This window comes from Euprymna scolopes, chromosome 42, assembly GCF_053919585.1.
Source record: "Euprymna scolopes isolate OS-2025 chromosome 42, ASM5391958v1, whole genome shotgun sequence".
NCBI lineage: Eukaryota > Metazoa > Mollusca > Cephalopoda > Sepiida > Sepiolidae > Euprymna > Euprymna scolopes.
In genome coordinates this window covers 22,281,906-22,304,037 of record NC_136523.1, presented here as the reverse complement: position 1 = coordinate 22,304,037, position 22,132 = coordinate 22,281,906, and the positions used below count along the sequence as shown (strand labels likewise).

General features: G+C 32.0%; 1 protein-coding gene across 1 annotated transcript in view; it reads left to right on the top strand.

Moving 5' to 3' along the window:
- The window catches only part of LOC145266950 (dihydropteridine reductase-like), a 52,913-nt gene extending 46,198 nt beyond the window's left edge, over positions 1 to 6,715 (top strand). The window contains exons 4-6 of the mRNA XM_080122767.1: positions 1,206 to 1,314; positions 3,740 to 3,823; positions 6,552 to 6,715. Of these exons, the coding sequence (XP_079978893.1) occupies positions 1,206 to 1,314; positions 3,740 to 3,823; positions 6,552 to 6,651 (293 nt within the window). The 3' untranslated portion in view covers positions 6,652 to 6,715. The remainder of the gene's footprint in view (positions 1 to 1,205; positions 1,315 to 3,739; positions 3,824 to 6,551) is intronic.
- Positions 6,716 to 22,132: the final 15,417 nt, after the last annotated feature.

Sequence of the window (22,132 nt, the reverse complement as noted above, 5' to 3'; positions counted from 1 at the left end):
GAGTAGTGGTTGATGGGCAGAAATCAGAGGCCCACAGTATTAATGCTGGAGTCCTCCAGGAGTCCATCCTGGGCCCAACTCTCTTCCTGATCTACATCAATGATCTCCCAAAACACATACTTAAATCATTTGTTGACATCTATGTTGATGACACAACCATCTATGGCAACACATCAAATGCCGTAAATGACAAAGTGGTCTCTAATTCTCTCTCCTCTGATCTTGAGCGCGTGGTACAATGGGGGAAGAGGTGGCTGGTCACTTTTAATGCATCCAAAACCAAGCTTCTATCTTTACATCATCAACGCTCTAATCCCCATCTGGCATCAATTGAGATAGATGGCTTTCATCTTAGGGAGGCTCCATGTTTTGACAAGCTTCTGGGTTTGACCTTTACTCCTGATCTGAAATGGAACACATACATCAAATCTGTTGCCAGGGATGCTGGAAAAACGGTGGGATCCTTCTACCGCTCCAGAAGATATCTCACTACTGATGCAATTCTCTATCTGTATAAAAGCCAAGTACGTCCAAAGATGGAGTACTGCTGCCACATCTTGGTAGGAGCTGCTAAAAACAGCCTATCCGGCCTTGACAAAGTACAAAATAGACTTCGTGATTAGGTGGGGTATGCCCTTTTCTCTTCCCTGCAACCTCTCTCCCACAGAAGAGATGTTGCAAGACTGTCTTTATTTTATCGTTATTTCCATGGCAGGTGCTCATCTGAGCTCCAACCCCTCGTCCCCCCTCGCCAATCTTTCACGAGAAACACCCGTCTGGCTGAAACTACTGTCAATAATTTTCCCCACTCTCTATCTGTGCCTAAGTCCAAATGTAGATTCCATGAGCAAAGCTTCTTTCTTAGAACTGCACGTTAGTGGAATTCTCTGCCGCTTGCCTGTTTCCCACCTGACTACAAATTGGACGTCTTCAAGTCCAACATAAACAAACTCCTGACAAACCGCCCCCTTAAGACACTATCAAACCCCCAATACTAATGATTACTACAAGACTATCTCATTGATTACTGTACACGCAATAACCCTTATCCCTGAGTGGCCTTTGGGCCTTGATAAGTGGTGACCCCCCATGTAAAAAAAAAAAAAAAAAAAAAAAAAAAAAAAAAATCTACCCAGATAATTTTGCTTATTTGTGTATTCTATCCTTATGCATTTATTCTCTCTTTATTTTTAATTTATTTTAAGGAATGATTGGTTATGGAATGGCCAAAGCAGCCGTTCATCAGTTGACCAAAAGTTTGGCTGGGAAAAACAGTGGACTTCCAGCAAATGCTGTTGCATTTGCCACTTTGCCGTAAGTACATTTTTATATATATATATATATATATATATATATATATATATATATATATATATATATACACACACACACACACACACACACACACACACACACACACACGGGAGGGGCACCTGACTTTGCTCAGTTGTAAAATACACTTAAATATGATATTTTAATTTGTTCAGATTGTGTATATGTTATTATAGTTATGATTGCAAAATTAAAAAAAGAAAAGTATTTGGGTGACATCAACTCTAATCGAAACCGAAAGCAAAACTGTAGCATTCAAAGCTGGTGATGTTACCACTGTACCAACGTGACACGCATATGAACTGATTATAAAATAAAATTAAACTAAGAAGAATTTAACTGGCTAAAGACCCATGAAAGAATGGTCCATATAAAATCCAAACATTTGAGGCTTCTAGCACCACTCTGCAACTTTTAGTGTCGGGAGAGATAGTTTGAAAATATGGAGACAGACATATAGCCTTATATATATATATCTCAAGTTTCAAGTCTATAAACCAAAAATCGACAGTTTGGTGGAGATCGTTTTTCACATGGACTGACAGACCTGGTATATATATATACACACATGGTCATTTTTTTTAAAGATTGTAATGCTGGGCACGGAGCAGCCAAACCATCTACCAACATTGCCCTGCTTTTTATTGAAACCAACCGAGAGCTCTTTTTAGTATCCTCGCTGTTCCCTTAGGTGCAATTGTCTGAATCTCTTTTGCACTTGGTTCACCAGGAATATTAGTTAGGTAGGACTTAAGGTTTTTCTTCATAAACCCTGTGGCACCTATAATAACTGGTATGATTGATATCTCCCTAAGATTCCAGTTTCTTTTCATATCATACATGAGACCTTGATATTTTCTTCCTTTCAACTCTATTCAGACCTCCATCATTAGGGACACTCACTTCAACCAAGATTGCAACTCTCTCTGACTTATTCCATTTTTTTAAAAAATTTATTTTTGATTTAACTTCAGTAAGTTTTAAGAAATCAAGGGGTTAATCCCTCCTGGAGCTAACACTTGATTGCGTTATGATTTAAATTTATATCCAAGGACTTTTTTTTTAAGAATAGATGCTGTTTCCTTTATGGCTGCTATTTATATTTCGTTACAGCTTGGTCTTCCAAGGATTGCTTCTAAGTATTTCTGAAGATTCTTTTTTATTAAGCCAGTTGCTTCTATCACAACCGGTATAATGTTTATTTCTTTCGTTTTTAGATCATTTTTTTAATCTTTTCCCATTCAGCTCTATTAAGGCCAAAAATCACTTGGGACTGTGACATCTATAATCAGCGCAGTTCTTTCAAGCTTGTTCCATATTGCAATATCTGGTTTGATGGTCTTGTTTTTTTTATGTATCTGCCCGCATTAGTGTGTCCAGTGTCATTACCATATACATTTATTTACATTAATAAAAATATATCTTGCTCTTTTATTGAGCAATCTTAATAACCTCCTTAAATTCATTAGTTATCACTCTTGAATACCTTTAACGGGAAGTGTGTGTGTGTGTATATATATATATATATATATATAGATAGATATTATTATATATAGATAGATATTATATATAATCTCTTTTTTACTAGGGCTATGACAACAGCATATTCTTTTTGTTTTGTACTCTCGAGTCTACATAAAAACATAAGATCTCATTGGATATATACCTGAGAATCAAAACAAGGAAAAGAATATGCTGCTGTAATAGCCCTACGTATTACTAATAAATATTAAATCAAAATTAATTTAGTATTTACATAAACACAACAACAGATCGGATTCAGTGGCCGTATTTTCCATACAGGTTTTTGCACACAATATCAACATTTTTCAAGCATGCTTTTCTCAATTTTAGATGCGTAAACTTAACTCCACATATAGTAATATTTTAATGAAATTACTTTCTTGCATTCTTGCTGCGACCTTTTTATTTCATCAAGAACATACAGTGCTTGTTTAGATAGATGACGAAAATAAAAGAACAACAAAAATACATTCTTTTGTATGAACTCGCCATAGAATCATGTCAATATTCCAAAAAGCATGTAAATTGATCAATTTTTTTTTTTTTAAGAAAACCAAATTTTATACAAAGCGATATGTAGTAATTTGATCGGCCATCTAAGATGTATGCGGCTAAATGTGGGCTTTATATTTAGTTGGATTTATTTTTTATATGAAAGGAATAAAGTTATGGAGGCCCTTCATGAAATTATGGTGTTTTTGAAATGCTTATAACCAATATTTCTCTAGTTTCATTTGCCAAACATTTTCGGTTTACAGAAAATATTAACCTTACTTTTTCTTTGTGTTACAATTAGAACTATCAGATTTTTTTTTTTTTTTTTTTTTTTTTTTGCAAAAAATAATAGATTATCGTTCTCATTCTGCCTCCTTTTTGTTTCCAGCATCACCTTGGACACCCCAAACAACAGGAAATGGATGTCTACTGCTGACCAGACAACCTGGACTCCCATGGACTTTATCTCAGAGTAAGAAAAAAAAATTAACTTTTGATATTTCTTTGTTGCTTTTGTTATTTTTTATGTATTTATTTTTATGGACTTTTAGTTTCCTCTTTTTTTTTTTTTTTGCCACTTAGTAATATTTTTAAATATCATTAAATCTTCCAATACTGTTGGTTCTGGATATGACCTTAAACTATATCTAGTGGTGAGGCCCCAGCTTGCGGGCTTTGGGGAGTGTGGAGCCACCCTTTAATTACCATTGCTCCCAAGTCCATTCTGACCCGGAATGGTAGTACCTGTTAGGGTCCCAACTATGGGTTAAATAGAAACTGATTTGAAAACAAATATATTCTATTAAAAAAATTTTCTTCAAAATCTTTGAATTCGGCATTAAATAATCCGAAAAGGGTTGATATGCCATAAAACAACCAACCAACCAATCCAATACTGTTGAGGTTTGTAGCACCAATAAGCAAATTGTAATGGTGTAACCTGACCATTACACTGGTCAACTATTGTGCGGCTATCCTGTGGCTGCTTCTAATTTTCTAATATGCGTAATGTTACACTGGTTTTGAGTTGTATGACATTTTAGACAACAATTATGGAAGGCAGTAATTACTGGAGATAGTTCAAGACTCCGCATTCCTATTTGGTCACGGTTAATCACCCGGAGAAGGCCAGAGGAGGAGTTGGCCAAAACATTGTGAAACAACAACAAATATGAAGATAAGGATAACAGTCCGCAAAAGAATGAAAGCACAAATTATGAAGCCTCATTACAAAGGATACAAAAACAAAAACAAAAACAAAAAAAAATCACTCTCTACTGAAGAGATACTACTCTTGAAAATTCGGGACATCAGCACCTACCATCTAGTACGACACATTATGTTGGTAAATAAATGATATATTTGAAAATCATTGAAAATTCCTTCTAATATTGTCATTTTTTTATATACTAACTCGTGTTCTTGATATTTCCTACAAACTGCATTGATATAGCCTTCAAAGTCTTGAGACACAACACCTTTGCACAATGCTTCAAGTGTTGTGTAGCGGATGTAACACCCTCTCTGGTGAAGTTACGCTAAGACCCCTGATCTTCTTGAAAAATTTCGGAAAACTCGGCTCATGTCCTCTAAATCTCCGAGAGGCGGTCACATCAGATCTCTGGTATGCTGAAAACGAATAACAAAACTCACGCAGGCAAGAAAGACAACAGGCGCTTGAATTCTGTTCTATGGAAGGTTAATTTCACAAAGTTTACCAACTTCTTACATATATGTACACGTGAAGTTCTTAAGACCTCTCTCCTCAGAGGCAGCGGTGGATGGAGAGGGGAGTGGTCACGTCACTTCGAGTCCAGCGTACAAACTAAGAAAGAAAGAAAAGAAAGAAAGAAAGAATCTCCAAGCCAATCAAATTACGCCACGAATTTGGGGGGAAACCTCAAATTTTGCGGGTGTGCAATTCGGCCGTATCACTAATTTTGCAATCTGGGCTCAAAGTCAACATCTAATTCTCAGAACCCCTTATACTGGGCCAGACGATGTCAACGCTATTGTTCTAACATTTCCTGTCGTCAATCTCGAATAACAAATTATATCTCCGATTTTAAAACAATTTATATCTATTTTGACAATGAAATAAAATATATATTTATATCTTTGACTTTAGGTTTTTGGGATATCCGCTGTTGCCCGAGATCTATGAAAATAATCTTAGCATAGTTATGTGGTCTTCTTCAGCTCCCAAATGGGGAGCAAAATACTCCCTTAGGTCAATTACGTTACACGGGTACATATTGGAGACACATAACGGAGACTCATAGCAATGATGATAATGATATTCATATTCTGAGAAAGACATTTATGCAACAGTTTTTGTTAACACATGTATAGGGGAGATACATTATTGATGAAGAAGGAGGCACATTATACTTGGAGGGGATTATACAAATGTTCATTTGCACGATGATGATGGACAAAACACATTTACCTGAGCAGAATGACAACACTAAGCCAAACGGTTACAAAATATTGATGATTTCTTTATTCATCAACCGGCTGATTGATGATGTCAGAAATTCAAGCCTTTTCGACTACATGGTCTACTCCCCCCCCCTGTCTCTAAGGGCATCAGCTCTCACTAAGTCGCTGTCCGATGCTTGTCTGTGACTGTGGTTCTCTGATCCTGATTAACTAACTTTGAACCCTATCTCAATATATTGAGAATCTCCTTTGTTTGTGACGTTAGAGGTGTGCTGTTAACCAATGTGGATCAATTTCATGCGAATTTTACATATGTCTGTCCAAACACACTTTTCGCAAACAAAGAATTCACAATTTTAATTGTTCGATATCCAACCTATTTGTTAATCATTATTTATAAACTCGCATTGTCCATTCTTTTAACTGACATATTTAATATCCAGTTATTTCTAAAAGAATTAACAATCGACTGCATTGCTAGGATTTCAATTTATCCATTATCTTTTAACACTTGCCTACAGGGTTCGATTCTAGCCTTTTCCTAATATCATTTTCACTTATCCAGTCTGCCTTCTTATTTGCATGAGAAGGGGACAGCCCTTATGTAACACAAGCAAACTACAACATCCTTCCCCACCAAAAAAAAAGTATCATTTAAATCGGGTATTTAAAAAAAAAATGCTTTATTAATAGTGCATCCAAAAAACGTTGACTTTGGCATTCGATCTTAATAATCCATTTCTTTTCCTTTCTTTCAGAATGTTTTATAAGTGGTGCCAGGGAGATGAACGTCCTGCAAACGGTAGTCTTGTGAAAATGGTTACTAAGGATGGTAAAACGGATTTAGTTCTCTTGTAAAATGAAGCTTTTTTTTTTTTTTTTTTTTTTTTGTTACTCTACTGACCGTATGGAAAAGGAAAAATGCTGACCACCGACCAATTGTTTTAATATTTTTTTTTTTTTTTTTTTTATACCAAAATTACTTAGTATTGAGGTAAAGTTTTGAAACGGGAGAAAAAAAAAATGTAACCAAGGTTTTTTTTTCTGTTAATTTTCACCAGGGTTAACGTTTTTTTTTTTTTTTTTTTTTTTTTAAGCTTTTTACCAAAGGTAATGTTTGTTTTTAAAATTTTTACCAAGGTTAAATTTATTTATTTTTTTTTAATATATTTAGAAATACTAGTGATTTGGAAGAATCTCTCGTCTGATGTGCTATTTTGTTTTATATATAGATTTCAGTTAATACAAGAACTTTGGATTTCTAACATCTTGAGCATGTCCCCATGATCTATGTATATGCCCTAACTAATTTGCATATTCATTTACAAAATAAGATCTCATTAATTAACTCTTTAGTTTAATAATAGATAAGCTACAAATATTATTTTCGCACGTTGTTCGAAACTAAAGTGACCAATCGCAAGAAAAATTGCTTATTTAGCGATAGAAATGCTACCTGATGTGACTTTTTGGCTCAAAGTGTAGTATCTGTTCTAATATTACGCTTTATCTCTTCTGTTCTTTGTCAGTGAAAGACAAATCCTATTAGACTGAGGAAGATTTTATTTTTTATTTTTTCTAAATCCAAAGTACTCTTTTTTTTTTTTTTTTTTTTTTTTTTTTTTTTTCAAGGAGGGGCAGGATTTTCCCCTACAAAACGACATTATGTTTAACTTTGCCCTTGTGGGGAGGCAACTAAATAGATTTTGATAAAGAAACTTGAACATCTCTAAGCTGCTCCCTTCCCCCCACACATTCACCCCATCTCAAATTATTTCATGCGCATTTCCGCTGAGTCTAGATAATAAACTTTGTTACTGGATACTCAAATTTCATGACCTTGTGTTAAACTTCAGTATTCATTAAGCATTGCAAATTTTGGGTTTAAAAAAAACACAAAAATATTTTACAAGATAAAAAATTATTAATTTTATTCATTGCAGACTATTATCCTCATCTTTCTTAGTTGTTGATTCACGACGTTTCAGCCAACTATTCCTCTGGCCTTCATCAGGTGGTAACCGCGACGGGATAGGAACTCTGAATCTCCTGACTTCATTCTCGGCAATTACTGCCTTTCCATAGTTGTTATCGTCTCACCACGTTTATTGCCAAGTAAGCCTCTGGCCAACTTTGGATAGGATTGAAACCGCTATCTTCAGACAATCATCACCTGGAACCGTAGAGATTCAACGTCTCTATCAACTGCGCTACGGGCCCTGATGACAGCAACTACGGAAGGCAGTGAATGCAGTCAGGAGATTCAGAGTTCCTATCCGTCGCGGTTACCACCTGACGAAGGCCAGAGGAATAGTTGGCCGAAACGTCGTGAAACAACTAAAAAAAAGATGAGGATAAAAGTCTGCAATAAATAAAATTAATAAATAAAACTCATCTCAATGAATTCCAATTAAAATAATATATAAAAAATTAAAACAATTTTTTTTTCTTTTTTCTTTTGGTCCTACATATCATTTTGCATTGAATTTTCTCTTGATCACAATTTTTACAAATGAAATTGAATGTTTAGTTCTTTAAAAAAAATTTTGTTCACATTTAATCAGGATTTCCAAACAAGTTATTTTTAATTTGATTTTTTTTTTTTTTCTCTAAACCCAAGTCTAAATATCGGCTGTTGATGGTAAATATATTTTCAGTTTATTATGAATTACACAAAATTTTCTGATAAAATAAATTCAAATCTAAAATCAATTTTTTTTTGTTTTGTTTTTCTTTTTCTGTTTGTTTTTTCTTTTCATATTCTTTTTTTGTTTTATTTCCCTTTTGTTTTTGTCTTTTTCTTTTCATTGTTTTTTTCTGGTTTTCTTTTCAGTTTTTCGTTTTCTTTTTTCTTTTTTGCTTTCATTTTTGCTTTTACTTTTCTTTTTGCTTTTTTCCTTTTGCCCCCCCCCATTTATTAAAAAAAAATGTTAATTGTAATTCTCTTATTTGTATTTAATTTTTTTGTTTTTATTATCTAATTAAAAAAAAAAAGCCAAAATACAGAAAAATTCCTTGATATCATATTCCAAAACGGCACTTGTACAGTTTAATCAAGACATTAAATAATGAAAATATCGAAAAGGTTATATTGTACGTATCCGTTTTGGACTGAAGATCTCTGAAAAAAAAAAAAAAAAAAAAAAAATCACTTAATTTGATCGAGCAGTTTTTTTGTTTTTTTGTTTTTGTTTTTTACAGCAGAAAAACGTTTTTTATGAGAGTGCATTGAAGTTAGCCATGTTGGAATTTTGGGAACATGCCAAAGGGAGATAACTCCAGCTAAAGCGCCGACACTCCCTCCCCATCTTTAATACTAGCTTTTCTTCCTAAACATTGAACCTTTTGCTCGATATCATAATTTTTTTTTTTTTCTGTAAAAAAATAAAAAAAAACACTTCTTGATGAAATTCAGTGAAATTTTTTTCTAGGGAACTTTGTTTGGTACATGCAATATAACTGTTTTCCATATTTTCATTTTTTACTGTCTTGATTAAACTGTATAAGTACCTCAAAAACTGTAAATTAAGTAGCTTTATTTTTAATTAAGAAAATCAAATTTTATGAGTATCTGAGAAGCTACTGTCTCACCTGCCATTATGAAAAAAAAAAATGTCAAACAAAGAGGAGATAACTCAACTATAATTCAGAGTTACTAGATTTGTTGGAATGCAGGCGAATTCCCATTAATTAATTAAAAACTACTTTCTTTATAAAAATAAAACTACTTGATTAATTTATGATTTTTGGAATTTGACTTCAGTCTGTGATGGATACGTACATCATACAGATTTTTCTATAGTTTTTTTTTTTTTATTTTATTTGGTGAAATAAGAATTGAACAATTTCCAAAATGTTTGCTTTCCTAATTAAATTTAAAAATCAAATATTGTTGCCTATTCTAGATGTTTTGTAATTATATTTTTAGATTTTGTTATTTTTTAAATTAATTTTTAATAATTCAATGTCAAATTTTGTAATACCTCTAAAATCTTTGAGAAGTCAAAAAATAATTTTCTTTTCCTCCAAGTTATAAATTACATGGACCAGCAAATTTATTGCTTGTGGGGGAGGGGGAGAGAGATGTTTACCAAAATTGTTAATGTAATTAAAAAATGTATGACCTTTTGGTAAGACCAGATGTTATATCTAACAAAATGTCTCCTTCAAATGGACATACAAAAATTAATTGCAGATAAAGTATGCAGTTTTGGCATAAAATGACCCAACGATATCAGAAAAATTTTTTTTTTATTATTACTTAGCACTTAATCCATTACATAACATTTTTGAAACGTTTTCCTCTGGATGCATTTTTGAAACGTTTTCCTCTGGATGCATTTTTGAAACGTTTTCCTCTGGATGCATTTTTTTTTTTTTTTTAAAAGATAAATTATTTTTAATAATTTAAAAGAAATAATGTTAGAAATTGCAAATCAAATGCCATGTTTTAGTTTAGTCTAATTTCTTTGATAGATTTTTTTGTATACTTTCTAGTGTGAAGACAGACGTTAATTAAATTTTTTTTTTTTTAGGTTAATTATGTTTGCATTTTTCTTAACTTATTTTTTACTTAACTACCATTTCTTATAGTTTGAATTAATTCAATTTTTATTCATCTTGCATTAATGTTGCGTTTCTAAATACACTTTATAAATTTTGGCAATTTCACATGAGAAATTGTTTTAAAGTAGTTTCTGATGATTGTAAAATGTTAAATTGTCTATTTGCTGTCATTGATTGCATTATGCAAAAAAAGGGAAAACACCGCCATGAAATTTTTTTTTTTTTTCTTTAAGAAAATGTTTGGAAAGTTGATACAATTATAATTTGATACCAAAATCCTAATATACATACCATATTCTGTTGAATAATTCATCCAATAGTCCCCCCTTCCTATTTTTTTTTTTTTTTTTCTAAATTCCTCCAGTTGTATTTTAAAATCTTTTAATCTGATTTGGCAACTTATTCTCAAAATTTGTCATTGATGACTTTTGTCCTACAAAATCAATATTTTGTTTCTGACTAGCAAATCAATTTCGGCAGTTATGTCTCTTCATTAAATATTAAACATAAAATTCCAATGTATTTCATTGATTACATATTATATCCACCTGATGTTCCACTAGATAGGATACAATTCTTTATATATATATATATACATCGTAACTACCTGCCAGCCATGAAAGAATAAAGGCCTTGATGTGTCATACTGATATCACTTTTATTCAATAATCACTGAAAACTACAAAGAAAAAAATATTTAACATTAAAAAAACATTCCAATAGGAAGGTAGACACAAAGGAAATGGACAAATTAAAAAAAAAAAAAAAATTATGTGTGCTTCTCTTGCTAGTAGTAGTTTGGAATGTGGAAGGGAACGCTATTTGTCCCTTAATCCCATTTTCTGTTTATGTTAAATATGATAAAATCATATAATAACAATATATAACTTGCGACTGTTTCTAAATATAATTTCGCTAATGAGCGAAGATATTTAATGATTTCATTTCTATGTTTGTTACCAATAAGGAACATGCTAATTGTTGCTGGGTAAAAATGAACTAAAAATTAAAAAAAAAAAAAAAAAATCAAGAACAATGTAAAAACTTTTTTTTTTTTTTTTTTGTCAAATTACTGTTTTATGTTACTAGGAAAAATGATGGCATCCTTAATATTATTTTTTCACAAAAGAATTATAAAATGTATTAAAATTTGCTTCAAAAGTATGGTTTTAAAAAGAAAAAGTTTTTATAGCATAATTAATAAAGACCCCCACACCCCGCAAATCTTATAAGGGATGTAGCTTTTTGTTGCCTGGAAATTGTTAGAAAACGAATTTCATATCAGTTTTGTTTTTCGCACGCACGCATGCATGCACATCATTTCTGTATTTTAGCTTTCTTTGCTTTTCATTTTCAGAAAAAGGTCAATTTAACGTTAATCACAAAATCCACTGAAGTTTTTGGAAAATCAATGAATTTCTTTTTCTTTTTAGCAAATTTTTTTTTTTTTTTTTTTTTTTTTTTTTTTAACAAAATGATTTTGTAATAAATAAAAATTATGAATCTCATTTCCACTTCACTGGCCTAAGAAATTAGTCTGTTAGCTTGTAACAAAAAAAAGAGAAAAATTCCTTTCCTGTTCTGAAGTAAAATAACACATTATCCAAAAATTAGGCCATTTTCCAGCAAAATTTTCAAGCAAAATTTTCAAGCAAAATTCTACCATGTTTTATTGGAAATTCGAGTTTGTGAATTTCGTTAATTATCTCTCCTTCCTCTAAATCAAACTTTCCCAAGAATGAAAACCAAAGAAAGCTAAAATGTAGAAGTACCAAAATATCTTTGATTTTTGACAGTAATTTTATATATATATATATATATATATATATATAAATATATATTTTTTTTTCTCGCACGATCATCTTTCAGTTGAGGCACAAAAGAAAAAAAAATATTTAAGCAAAAAAAAAAATTCATTGTCATTTAAAATTTTATCACTTTTTAAAAAATATTTTCATAATTCCCATAAAAATTTATAGTCCTGTGTGGTGGTAGGTAGGGGGTGAGAGCAGAACAATATGCGCGCGGAATTTTTTTTTTTTTTTTTTTTTTTTTTTTATAATAAAAAAATTGTAGATTCCAATTTAACAATTTTATTTCATTTTATTTATTTATTTTTTTTTCGATATTAATCAGAATGCTAAATTCAAAGAATCTTTTACATTAAGCAAAGACAAAAAAAAGGGTAAAAGTTTAGAATAGTTAACATTCGATAATCCCCCCCCCCCCAAAAAAAAATCATGAGCATATTAGATTAAAATTCTCAATTTTATTTATTAAGTGTGTCGTATATTTTCTTCTATGAATCTGACTTCTTTACACTTGAATTTTAATGATGGCCAAAATATGCCTGGTATGTACAGCGTAATCACATTGACACACCAGTTCTGGTTAGATCACCAAAGTTAAGCAACATGGAGACTGGCCAGTACCAGATGGATGACCAATTAGGAATGCTAAGCTCTGTTTAACATTTTCCTATGACTGGAATATACACACAGCTGAGAACCGCTAGTGAATTTAGTATTACCTACAAATTTCCTCCGTTCAAGGAAGCCAGCATAGCCCGATCAGTTAAATCTCGCACCAGATATTATCGGCTCGTTTATTACATACATCTAGTACCAAGAAGTGAGATTTTATACAATAAAAAGTTTTATCATTTGAATAAAAATAAAATAAAAAAAATAAATTGTGGAAAATTATCTCGCTTAATATAAAATTACGACCTGAAGTAAAAAAAACGCCGAGAAATTACATTTATTATTATATTTTTTGCTAAAGCATTTTTGTTTTAAAGGAGATAATTTTAATCTGTTGCAGTTATTCCCCTTGTAATTTTAAACTCTAAAACTTAACGCTAAATGTCCGTTAAAAAAAAAAAAATTTGCTTAACCCCCCCACCCCAAAAAAAAACTTCGTTTAAACTTTAATTCTAGCCAGAAATTATTTTTTTTTATCTGCTAATATAATTTCTTCAAAATTACTAGTAAATGCCAATTTTTTCTTTTTAAGTTAAACATTTTATAAAATTAAAAAAGAAGAGAAAAAAAAAGGATGTTTGTTTACCGTGAGTAAAATAAATTCGAATGCGATTCTGAAGATGTTAAAATGTGTAGTAAAAATTAAATTTCTATAAATATTTATTCTTAGTTTTTTAGCTCTGGTTCAGAATCCCATCATATACAATAATGCAAAAATAAAGAGAAATCTCCACAATAAAAAAATAAAAAAAAAAAAAAAATTAGGCGATTAATAGGAATTCGTAGGTATTACAGTATCTTCCAAATTTTGAATTGAGTTACCTTACTTGTTTTTGGAGATATTTTCAAAATGGCGGTCACTTTTCAGATACTCATAAAATTTTTTTTTCTTTAAAAATACAGTTACTCAATTTTTTTGTCGTTTCATCACAAGTACGTAATCATACAGACGCTTGTTTATTTTTGTTTTAATATAAGGAGTATTCTGAAAATGGACCATATTTAAAATATTGGTACTTGTACAGTTTAGTGAAGACATTAAAAAATGAAAATATCGAAAAAAGGTTATATTGTACGTATCTGTTTTGGACTGAAGATCTCACACACACATACACACACACACATTCAGCTTTATATTATAGATATAAATTAATCTTCAGATTAATGGCTGCTAAAAATTTATAGGCATATTGCGGCCACCATTTAAAAAAAAAAAAAATCAGAAAATGTATGACATTCAGTTATAAACCTTAAAACTTAGTTGCATAGATAATTTAATTCTGATTTTTCTGTATACAAGTTATTAAATGTTAACTATTCTGTACTTTGACTATTTTTATTTATTTATTTTTTTATAATAGATAAAATGGTTTCACTTTTTTTAGCACTGATTTCTCTACTCCGGACCTTCAACTACTTTAAACAATAATAAGACTTGGCCTTCGGGACAAGATCAAAGTGTAGTATCTGTTCTTCAGATGCTGCACTTCTATTTCTTGTTCTCTTTCGGTGGAGGAGAAATCCTTCACGACTGAGACAATTTTTATTTTTGTACCTTTTCTCCACATTAAAAAACGACCCTGGTGTCTAACTCTGTCCCGTGGGGAGGCATAGTAAATAGGTACTTTAAACAATAACTGTACAGTTAACCACGCCCACTACGTTTTGTTCATTTTATCACATAACCAACCTTAACCAATCATATCAAGCCGTGCAACAACACAAGACTCATCTATTTTAAAGCAAAGATAACCACTTTATAAGTTTATATGGTTCTTTAAACGTCGGTAAATTTAGTACCTCTTAAGCATGGGGGAATGAATTACTTCTGACAGTGTTTTTGACCCGTCTATATGCAATGAAAAGTAAATTACATTTGTGCCCCATTATTTTAATATTTTTTCATGAAAGATGTAAATAATAGTATTAATAAATTAAAAATATGCACTTCCACCATGCGATCGATTTTATTGGAGTATCTGTATTCAGTTTCAAAATAGTCACCTACACAATGTTAGAAATAAATATATTCCTTCAATATAATTTGCAAAGTAAAATAAAATTATAAATAAAATAACATAATTTGTCGCCTATGCTAATTTTTATGAATAATTAAAACAACTTTTCTTAGTGGTTAAAATTAAAAAGTTGTCTTTTGTGCTTGTATTAATTAAGCAATCTTTTTTTTTTTTTTTTTTTGTCAATCTTAAAATTTCTTTCAACAAGAAAAGTCAACAAAGGAAAGACAGTACTTTCAAAAGGCGACGCTATTACCAACGTTTTTGAAAATGGAGAACATAGAAAAAAAACTTTCTTTTTTGAAAAAAGAAAAGAAAAGAGGACCAAAGCTAAGTGTTGATTTAATAGTACTTTGTGTTATATATGAATTGCTTTAAATATTTGCAATGATTTGACTTGGCTAAGAGTTTCTTTTTCCTGTTAAAAAAGTAGTTGCTAAAGTTTAAGCTAGTCTTATTTAAAATAATTTTCCTAACAAATTTAATTTTTATGTATATAGAAAAATTTAGTCTTTATTATAACTGATAATAAAAAGGAAAGAATAATCAGGTAATGCAAATTTAATTTTTAGAAGCTTAATCAGTGTAGAGAAAAAAAAAATTCTTTGATATGTTTTCAGTTCGTTAAAATGGGCCTGGATCGGCGTAGGATGATAGAAGTTTTAAAAGAAAGATGTTGCACACACTTTTAAATCTCTATTTTGTTATTTATGACTTCTGCTTGGGAAATACAGGATAGCTTTGCTAATTAAAAAAATTTTTTTTTCTTTATACAAGTTATTAGATGTTAACTATTCTGCTAATTCCAAAAAAAAAAAAAAAAAAAAAAAATGTGACGAGCGTGCGCGGAAGTGCCTGAGAATGGTATGTATGTGTGTGTGTACTCTTACTGGACATGTTCTGGGGTACGAAATTGCACTCACCCAAATGCAGTATAAGGATGACTCTTGAGTCATTCAGGACTGGCATTATACATGAGCATGTGATGGGGATTGCGACACAAGGAGTTAGTGTTATTTTTACTTTTCTTTTTCTTTCTCCTTTTTCTTTTTCTCCCCCCCCCCTTTTTTCCCTTTTCTTCCCCCTCCTTTTCTTTTTGTACTAACTAGCTATTTCAGTATCATAGTCTTCAGCCCAAAGCTTATCTTTGCATCTGGGCAGTCAATAGTGGAATGGATTTGGGAATAAGCCACAATTTTTTTATAGGTTAACAAGTTATATATGTGTATAGAAAGAGATATATAATTTATTTATTTATTATTTTTAAAATCTGTTGTGCTAGAAAAGTAAATCTAATTATTTATAGAAACAATATCTGCAGAGGTGAGGGGCATGTCATCCACATTTATGATTAAAAACATTAATTAAAATAATTTATATAAAATTTTAGAAAAAAACAAAACAAAACAGAAACGGGCTCTTAAAAACCACTAACAGATGTGCTCCCCATTATTTTTTTTTTTATAAGGGGGGCACACGGTTTCTAAATTGACCCATCCAACAAAATGAAAACAAAAGTATACTTTTTTATTTATATATAAAATGTTATAGAAAAATATATATTCATTTATAGTTGCAATATATTTTGTGAACTGTTGTTTTGAAAAGTTAAAAAAAAAAAAAACAAGAAAAACATATCTACATTGTGTTTTATGTGAATTGGAACAAATGTTTTTTTTTTATTTTTATTTATTTTTTTTTTAGATCCTTAGTTTCGTGATACCATGGTTTTGGAAAGGAAAACTGAGCTTGGTCTGGCAAAATATTTTTTATTTTGTGTGTTAGATAACATTTCGGGAAATTTTGTCACTAGGTGCTGTTTTTCCTTTCCTTTTTTTCTTTTTTTCTTTTTTCCTTTTTCCTTTTTTTCTTTTCCTTTTTTTCTTTTCCTTTTTTTCTTTTCCTTTTTTTCTTTTCCTTTTTTTCTTTTCCTTTTTTTCTTTTCCTTTTTTCTTTTCCTTTTTTCTTTTCCTTTTTTCTTTTCCTTTTTTCTTTTCCTTTTTTCCTTTCCTTTTTTTCCTTTCCTTTTTTTCCTTTCCTTTTTTTCCTTTCCTTTTTTTCCTTTCCTTTTTTTCCTTTTTTCTTTTCCTTGTTTTTTCTTTTCCTTGTTTTTTCTTTTCCTTGTTTTTTCTTTTCCTTGTTTTTTCTTTTCCTTGTTTTTTCTTTTCCTTGTTTTCTTTTCCTTGTTTTCTTTTCCTTGTTTTCTTTTCCTTGTTTTCTTTTCCTTGTTTTTTCTTTTCCTTGTTTTCTTTTCCTTGTTTTCTTTTCCTTGTTTTCTTTTCCTTGTTTTCTTTTCCTTGTTTTCTTTTCCTTGTTTTCTTTTCCTTGTTTTCTTTTCCTTGTTTTCTTTTCCTTGTTTTCTTTTCCTTGTTTTCTTTTCCTTTTCTTTTCCTTGTTTTCTTTTCCTTTTCTTTTCCTTGTTTTCTTTTCCTTCTTTTCCTTTTCTTTTCCTTTTTCTTTTCCTTCTTTTCCTTTCCTTTTCTTTTCCTTTCCTTTTCCTTTTCTTTTCCTTTCCTTTTCCTTTTCTTTTCCTTTTCTTTTCCTTTTCTTTTCCTTTTTTTTTTCCTTTTTTTCCTTTTTTTTTCCCTTTTTTTCCCCTTTTTTATGGTATCGAAATATTATTTAAATTTTGAAAATCGTGAATATATATAAGTTTGTTTTATGAAAGAAAGTCTAAAGCAAACTTTTATGTTGTTAAATTTATTTCAATAAAATATTTCTGCAGGAAATTGTTTTTGTTTTTCAATTATAAAAAAAAAAAAAAAAAATGTTGCTTTTACACTATTGGGACGAAATTTTGGAAATCGTAAAACTGAATTTCACACAAAAACAATGGTATCTATGTACTCCTCATATTTTTAAGATGATTATATCCAAAAACTTATGAAAATCGATAAGGTAGAAAATTATTTATTAAAGAAATGAAAAAAAAAAATAGAATGTGATAAAAAAAAAAAAGCGATTATAAGACACAGGAGAGTTCAAAAGGGAGGTAATTTTTCGTAGTGATTCAAACAAGATGGTGGCAATTTTTCACCTGCTACCACAACATGTTATTTTTTAAAATAATTCAGATAATATTCAGGTAATTTCGATTGAATAATTTGGAAGCTACCATTGTAACTTATTAGAATTGAAAAAAAAAAAAAAAAAAAAAAAAAAAAAAAGTTAAAACCATTTTTTTTTTTTTTTTTTTTTTTTTTTTTAAATCTGGGAACTCCATTTATCAACTACAAAATCGCGTCCCAATTCTGTAGAAGCATCCTCAAAATTTTATTTGACAGCTGGTTATTATTTTGCAGAAAGAACACAAGTCCGTCATATCTCCATCTGACAGTTGCCCTGTAGGTGGGGCATTAGAATACACCAACTGCCCCCCTGCAGAGGGTAAAAGTCCCTCAATGGGGGTCATTACCATTGCTCCACTCTGACCCGGAGTGGTAGTATCTGTTAGGATTCCAACTATGGGTTAAATAGAAACCGACTTGAAAACAACAAATATATTCTATTAAAAATTTTTTCTTCAAAATCTTTGGATTCGGCATTAAATAACCCGAAAAGGGTTGATATGCCGTAAAAAAAAAAAAAAAAACCCCAACCAATCATCTGACAGTGTAAGGATGAGCAAAAGTCTGATTTTTTTTTTTTTTTTTTTTTTTTTTTTTTACATGGGGGTCACCACTTATCAAGGCCCGAACGCCACTCAGGGATAAGGGTTATTGCGTGTACAGTAATCAATGAGATAGTATTGTAGTAATCATTAGTATTGAAGGTTTTGATAGTGTCCTACTTAAAAGGGCGGTTTGTCAGGAGTTTGTTTATGTTGGACTTGAAGACGTCCAAGTTGTAGTCAGGTGGGAAACAGTTATAGTGGCAAATTATCTGTTTATCTATCTAATTGTCTATCTATCTATATAATTGTCTGTCTAATTATCTAATTTCTGTCTGTCTATCTAGTGATGAGTGGACAAGAGATTTGAAGCCATATTTTGACAGGTTGTCAAACTTGGTTACCTGGTCAGTTTACACTGGAAAGTATCTGAACAAATAACCGGAAGTGACGTGTTGGATGTTATGTGTTTCAGTTTGGCAGATGTGCTAAACTCAGAATGTAGACACAATAAGGTAGAAAATTAATTATTCCTGAAAAACATTTCTGATAGCTGTAGAAGTACTTCAATAAGGTTACATGATGAGGCGGACATATTGGGTCACATGACATAAACAAAGGGAAGTAACTCAGTTGAAACAATATGGAGCAGACAGAATATATTCAGAAAACAAACATAAAATATATTTGAATTTAAAAAAAAAAAAAAAGTTTTTTGTTTTTAGCCTGGGTGCCTGGCGTTGCCCGAGTGTTTGAAGGTGGGTTGAGAAAAGAAAAAAAAAAACAAACAAATAGTTATCAGGCAAGCTTGAACCCATACCGCAAAGGAGGAAAAGAATATGAGAAAAAAAAAAAAAACAGGACGTCTTTGCTGTTGCGCCCATCGCCAAACCGGAAGTGACGTAGGTTTAAATTAAGGCTAGACAATCGAAAAGAGGGGACGACTTTCAAAAATTTCGGCAAAAAAAGCGACCCCCCCCTCCCTGTAAAAAAAAAAAAAAAAAAAAAAAAAAAAAAAAGTGCCCGGTTGAGGGTGAAGGAATAAATGTTTTAAGCCAATTTTTCGATATTTGTCATCTGAAAGGTTGCACTTCAAAATGATATCAATCTCGTGAAAATCCGTCACCTCTGTCGAAAGTTTTAGGCAGATATTCATACATACATTTAAACAGACAGGTGAGATTTATATTATAGATAATTGATTGAATATTGGCATTAGATTCACAAGAAATTTAAAACTTAATTACCTCCCCTGTTAACTCTCCAATTCTAATTGCAAGATTTTGAAACCAAATCGCTAGATTTTACAAATGTTTTTTTTCTGAATAATTATTTTTTAACTTTATCGTTTTTCGTAATTTTTGGATATGTTATTATTTGTGACATGACAATTACATAAATAAGTTTTTTGTTATAATACTTTTACTTTAGATATCATTTTAAACGGCGTTTTGCGATCTATCTAAAGCATTTAAATTACAATCGTTTTAAAACGATTCTGTTTTCTTTTTAGAACGTGCAATACAAGATGGAGAAACAGCAAATTCGGACAATTTTCTTATTTCAATTCAAGCTAGGTCAAAAATCTGCAGAAACAGCTTGCGATATCAAAGTGTTTGGCTGTGGAACACACAGTACAATGGTGGTTTAAGAAATTTTGTGGCGGCAATAAGTCTTGAAGATGAACGTAGTGGTCAACCATCAGATGTTGACAACGATCAATTAAGAACCTTAGTCGAAGCAAATCCACACACAACTGTTCAAGAACTTGCTTCTGAATTAGACGTAATGTACCTATTTACTATGCCTCCCCACAGGACAGAGTTAGACACCAGGGTCGTTTTTTAACGTGGAGAAAAGGTACAAAAATAAAAATTGTCTCAGTCGTGAAGGATTTCTCCTCCACCGAAAGAGAACAAGAAATAGAAGTGCAGCATCTGAAGAACAGATGGTATTTATTTGCTCCCCCACCGAGCAAATAAGGCACGAGGCCGATTTTTAATGTGAGGAGTGAAGGGAGGGGGAAGGGAAAAAGGGGACCAGCTCCCGAGAGGTGGGAAATGGGAGCTGGTTAATGGTCAGGCATGTGAGTTTGCCCCCACATCTGGTCTTTGCTAGTCATAGCCTGCAGTATCTGCCGGAACAGATGGTATTTATTTGCTCCCCCACCGAGCAAATTAGGCACAAGGCCGATTTTTAATGTGAGGAGTGAAGGGAGGGGGAAGGGAAAAAGAGGACCAGCTCCCGAGAGGTGGGAAATGGGAGCTGGTTAATGGTCAGGCATGTGGGGTTGCCCCCACATCTGGTCTTTGCTAGTCATAGCAAGTCATAGCTTGCAGTATCTGCCGGAACAGATGGTATTTATTTGCTCCCCCACCGAGCAAATTAGGCACAAGGCCAATTTTTAATGTGAGGAGTGAAGGGAGGGGGAAGGGAAAAAGGGGACCAGCTCCCGAGAGGTGGGAAATGGGAGCTGGTTAAAGGTCAGGCATGTGGGGTTGCCCCCACATCTGGTCTTTGCTAGTCATAGCTAGTCATAGCTTGCAGTATCTGCCGGAACAGATGATATTTATTTGCTCCCCCACCGAGCAAATTAGGCACAAGGCCGATTTTTAAAGTGAGGAGTGAAGGGGAAATGGGGACCAACTCCCCGGGGAGTAGGGGAGCTGGATAGTGACAATTGGTATGAAGGGTTGCCCCTACATTGACCAAGGTCTTATATGTGGAGTTGCCCCCACATATGGTCTTTACTTGCAGTATCTGCCGGAACTGATACTACACTTTGATCTTGTCCGAAGGCCAAGAAGGTAGATGTAATGTATACTACAATTTCCAATAACTTGAGAGAGATTAAAAAGACAGAAAAATATGTGATAAATGGATGCATCACGAATTAAACGACAACCAAAGGAAACGCCGTTATGAAGTGTCACCTTCCCTTCTTTTATGCAGCAAGAACAGCCCAGATCTCGACTGTCTTGTGATGAAAAGTGGGTTCTTTCTGAAAACCAGCGATGCTCAGCTCAGTGGTTAGATGCCGACGAAGTTCTATAACACTTCCCAAGCCAGAGTTGCACCAAAAGAAGGTCATGCTGATTGTTTGGTGGTTTGCAATCGGTCTCATCCATTGCGTTTTTTTTTTTTTTAATGCAGGCGAAACTATTACGGCGGAGAGGTACTGTCAACAAGTGGATGAAATGCTTCAAAAACTTTGACAACAACACCCAGCATTAGTCAACAGAAAAGGCCCAATTCTCTGCCACGACAATGTATGACCACCCTTTGCTAAACCGACCTTGCAGAAGTTAAATGAACTGGGCTACAGAACTCTGTCTCATCCGCCATACTCTCCAGATCTCTCACCTACTGATTATCACTTTTTTTTTTTTTTTTAAGTATCTTGACTACTTTGCGTGCGAGTAATGCTTAAAAAACCTAAGCGATATCAAAAACGCTTTTAGAACTTCGTCGCTACCAGAACGGAAGATTTTTACGCTACTGGCATAAATAAATACATTTGCTTTACGTTGGCAAAAGTGTGTTGATTCTGATGGTACTTATTTCGATCAATAAATTTTTGTTTGGGTCGAGATATGTTCATCTGAATTGAAAAGTTAAAAACAGCAAGAACTTTATTGCCAACCTGATATTGCAAACAAGAG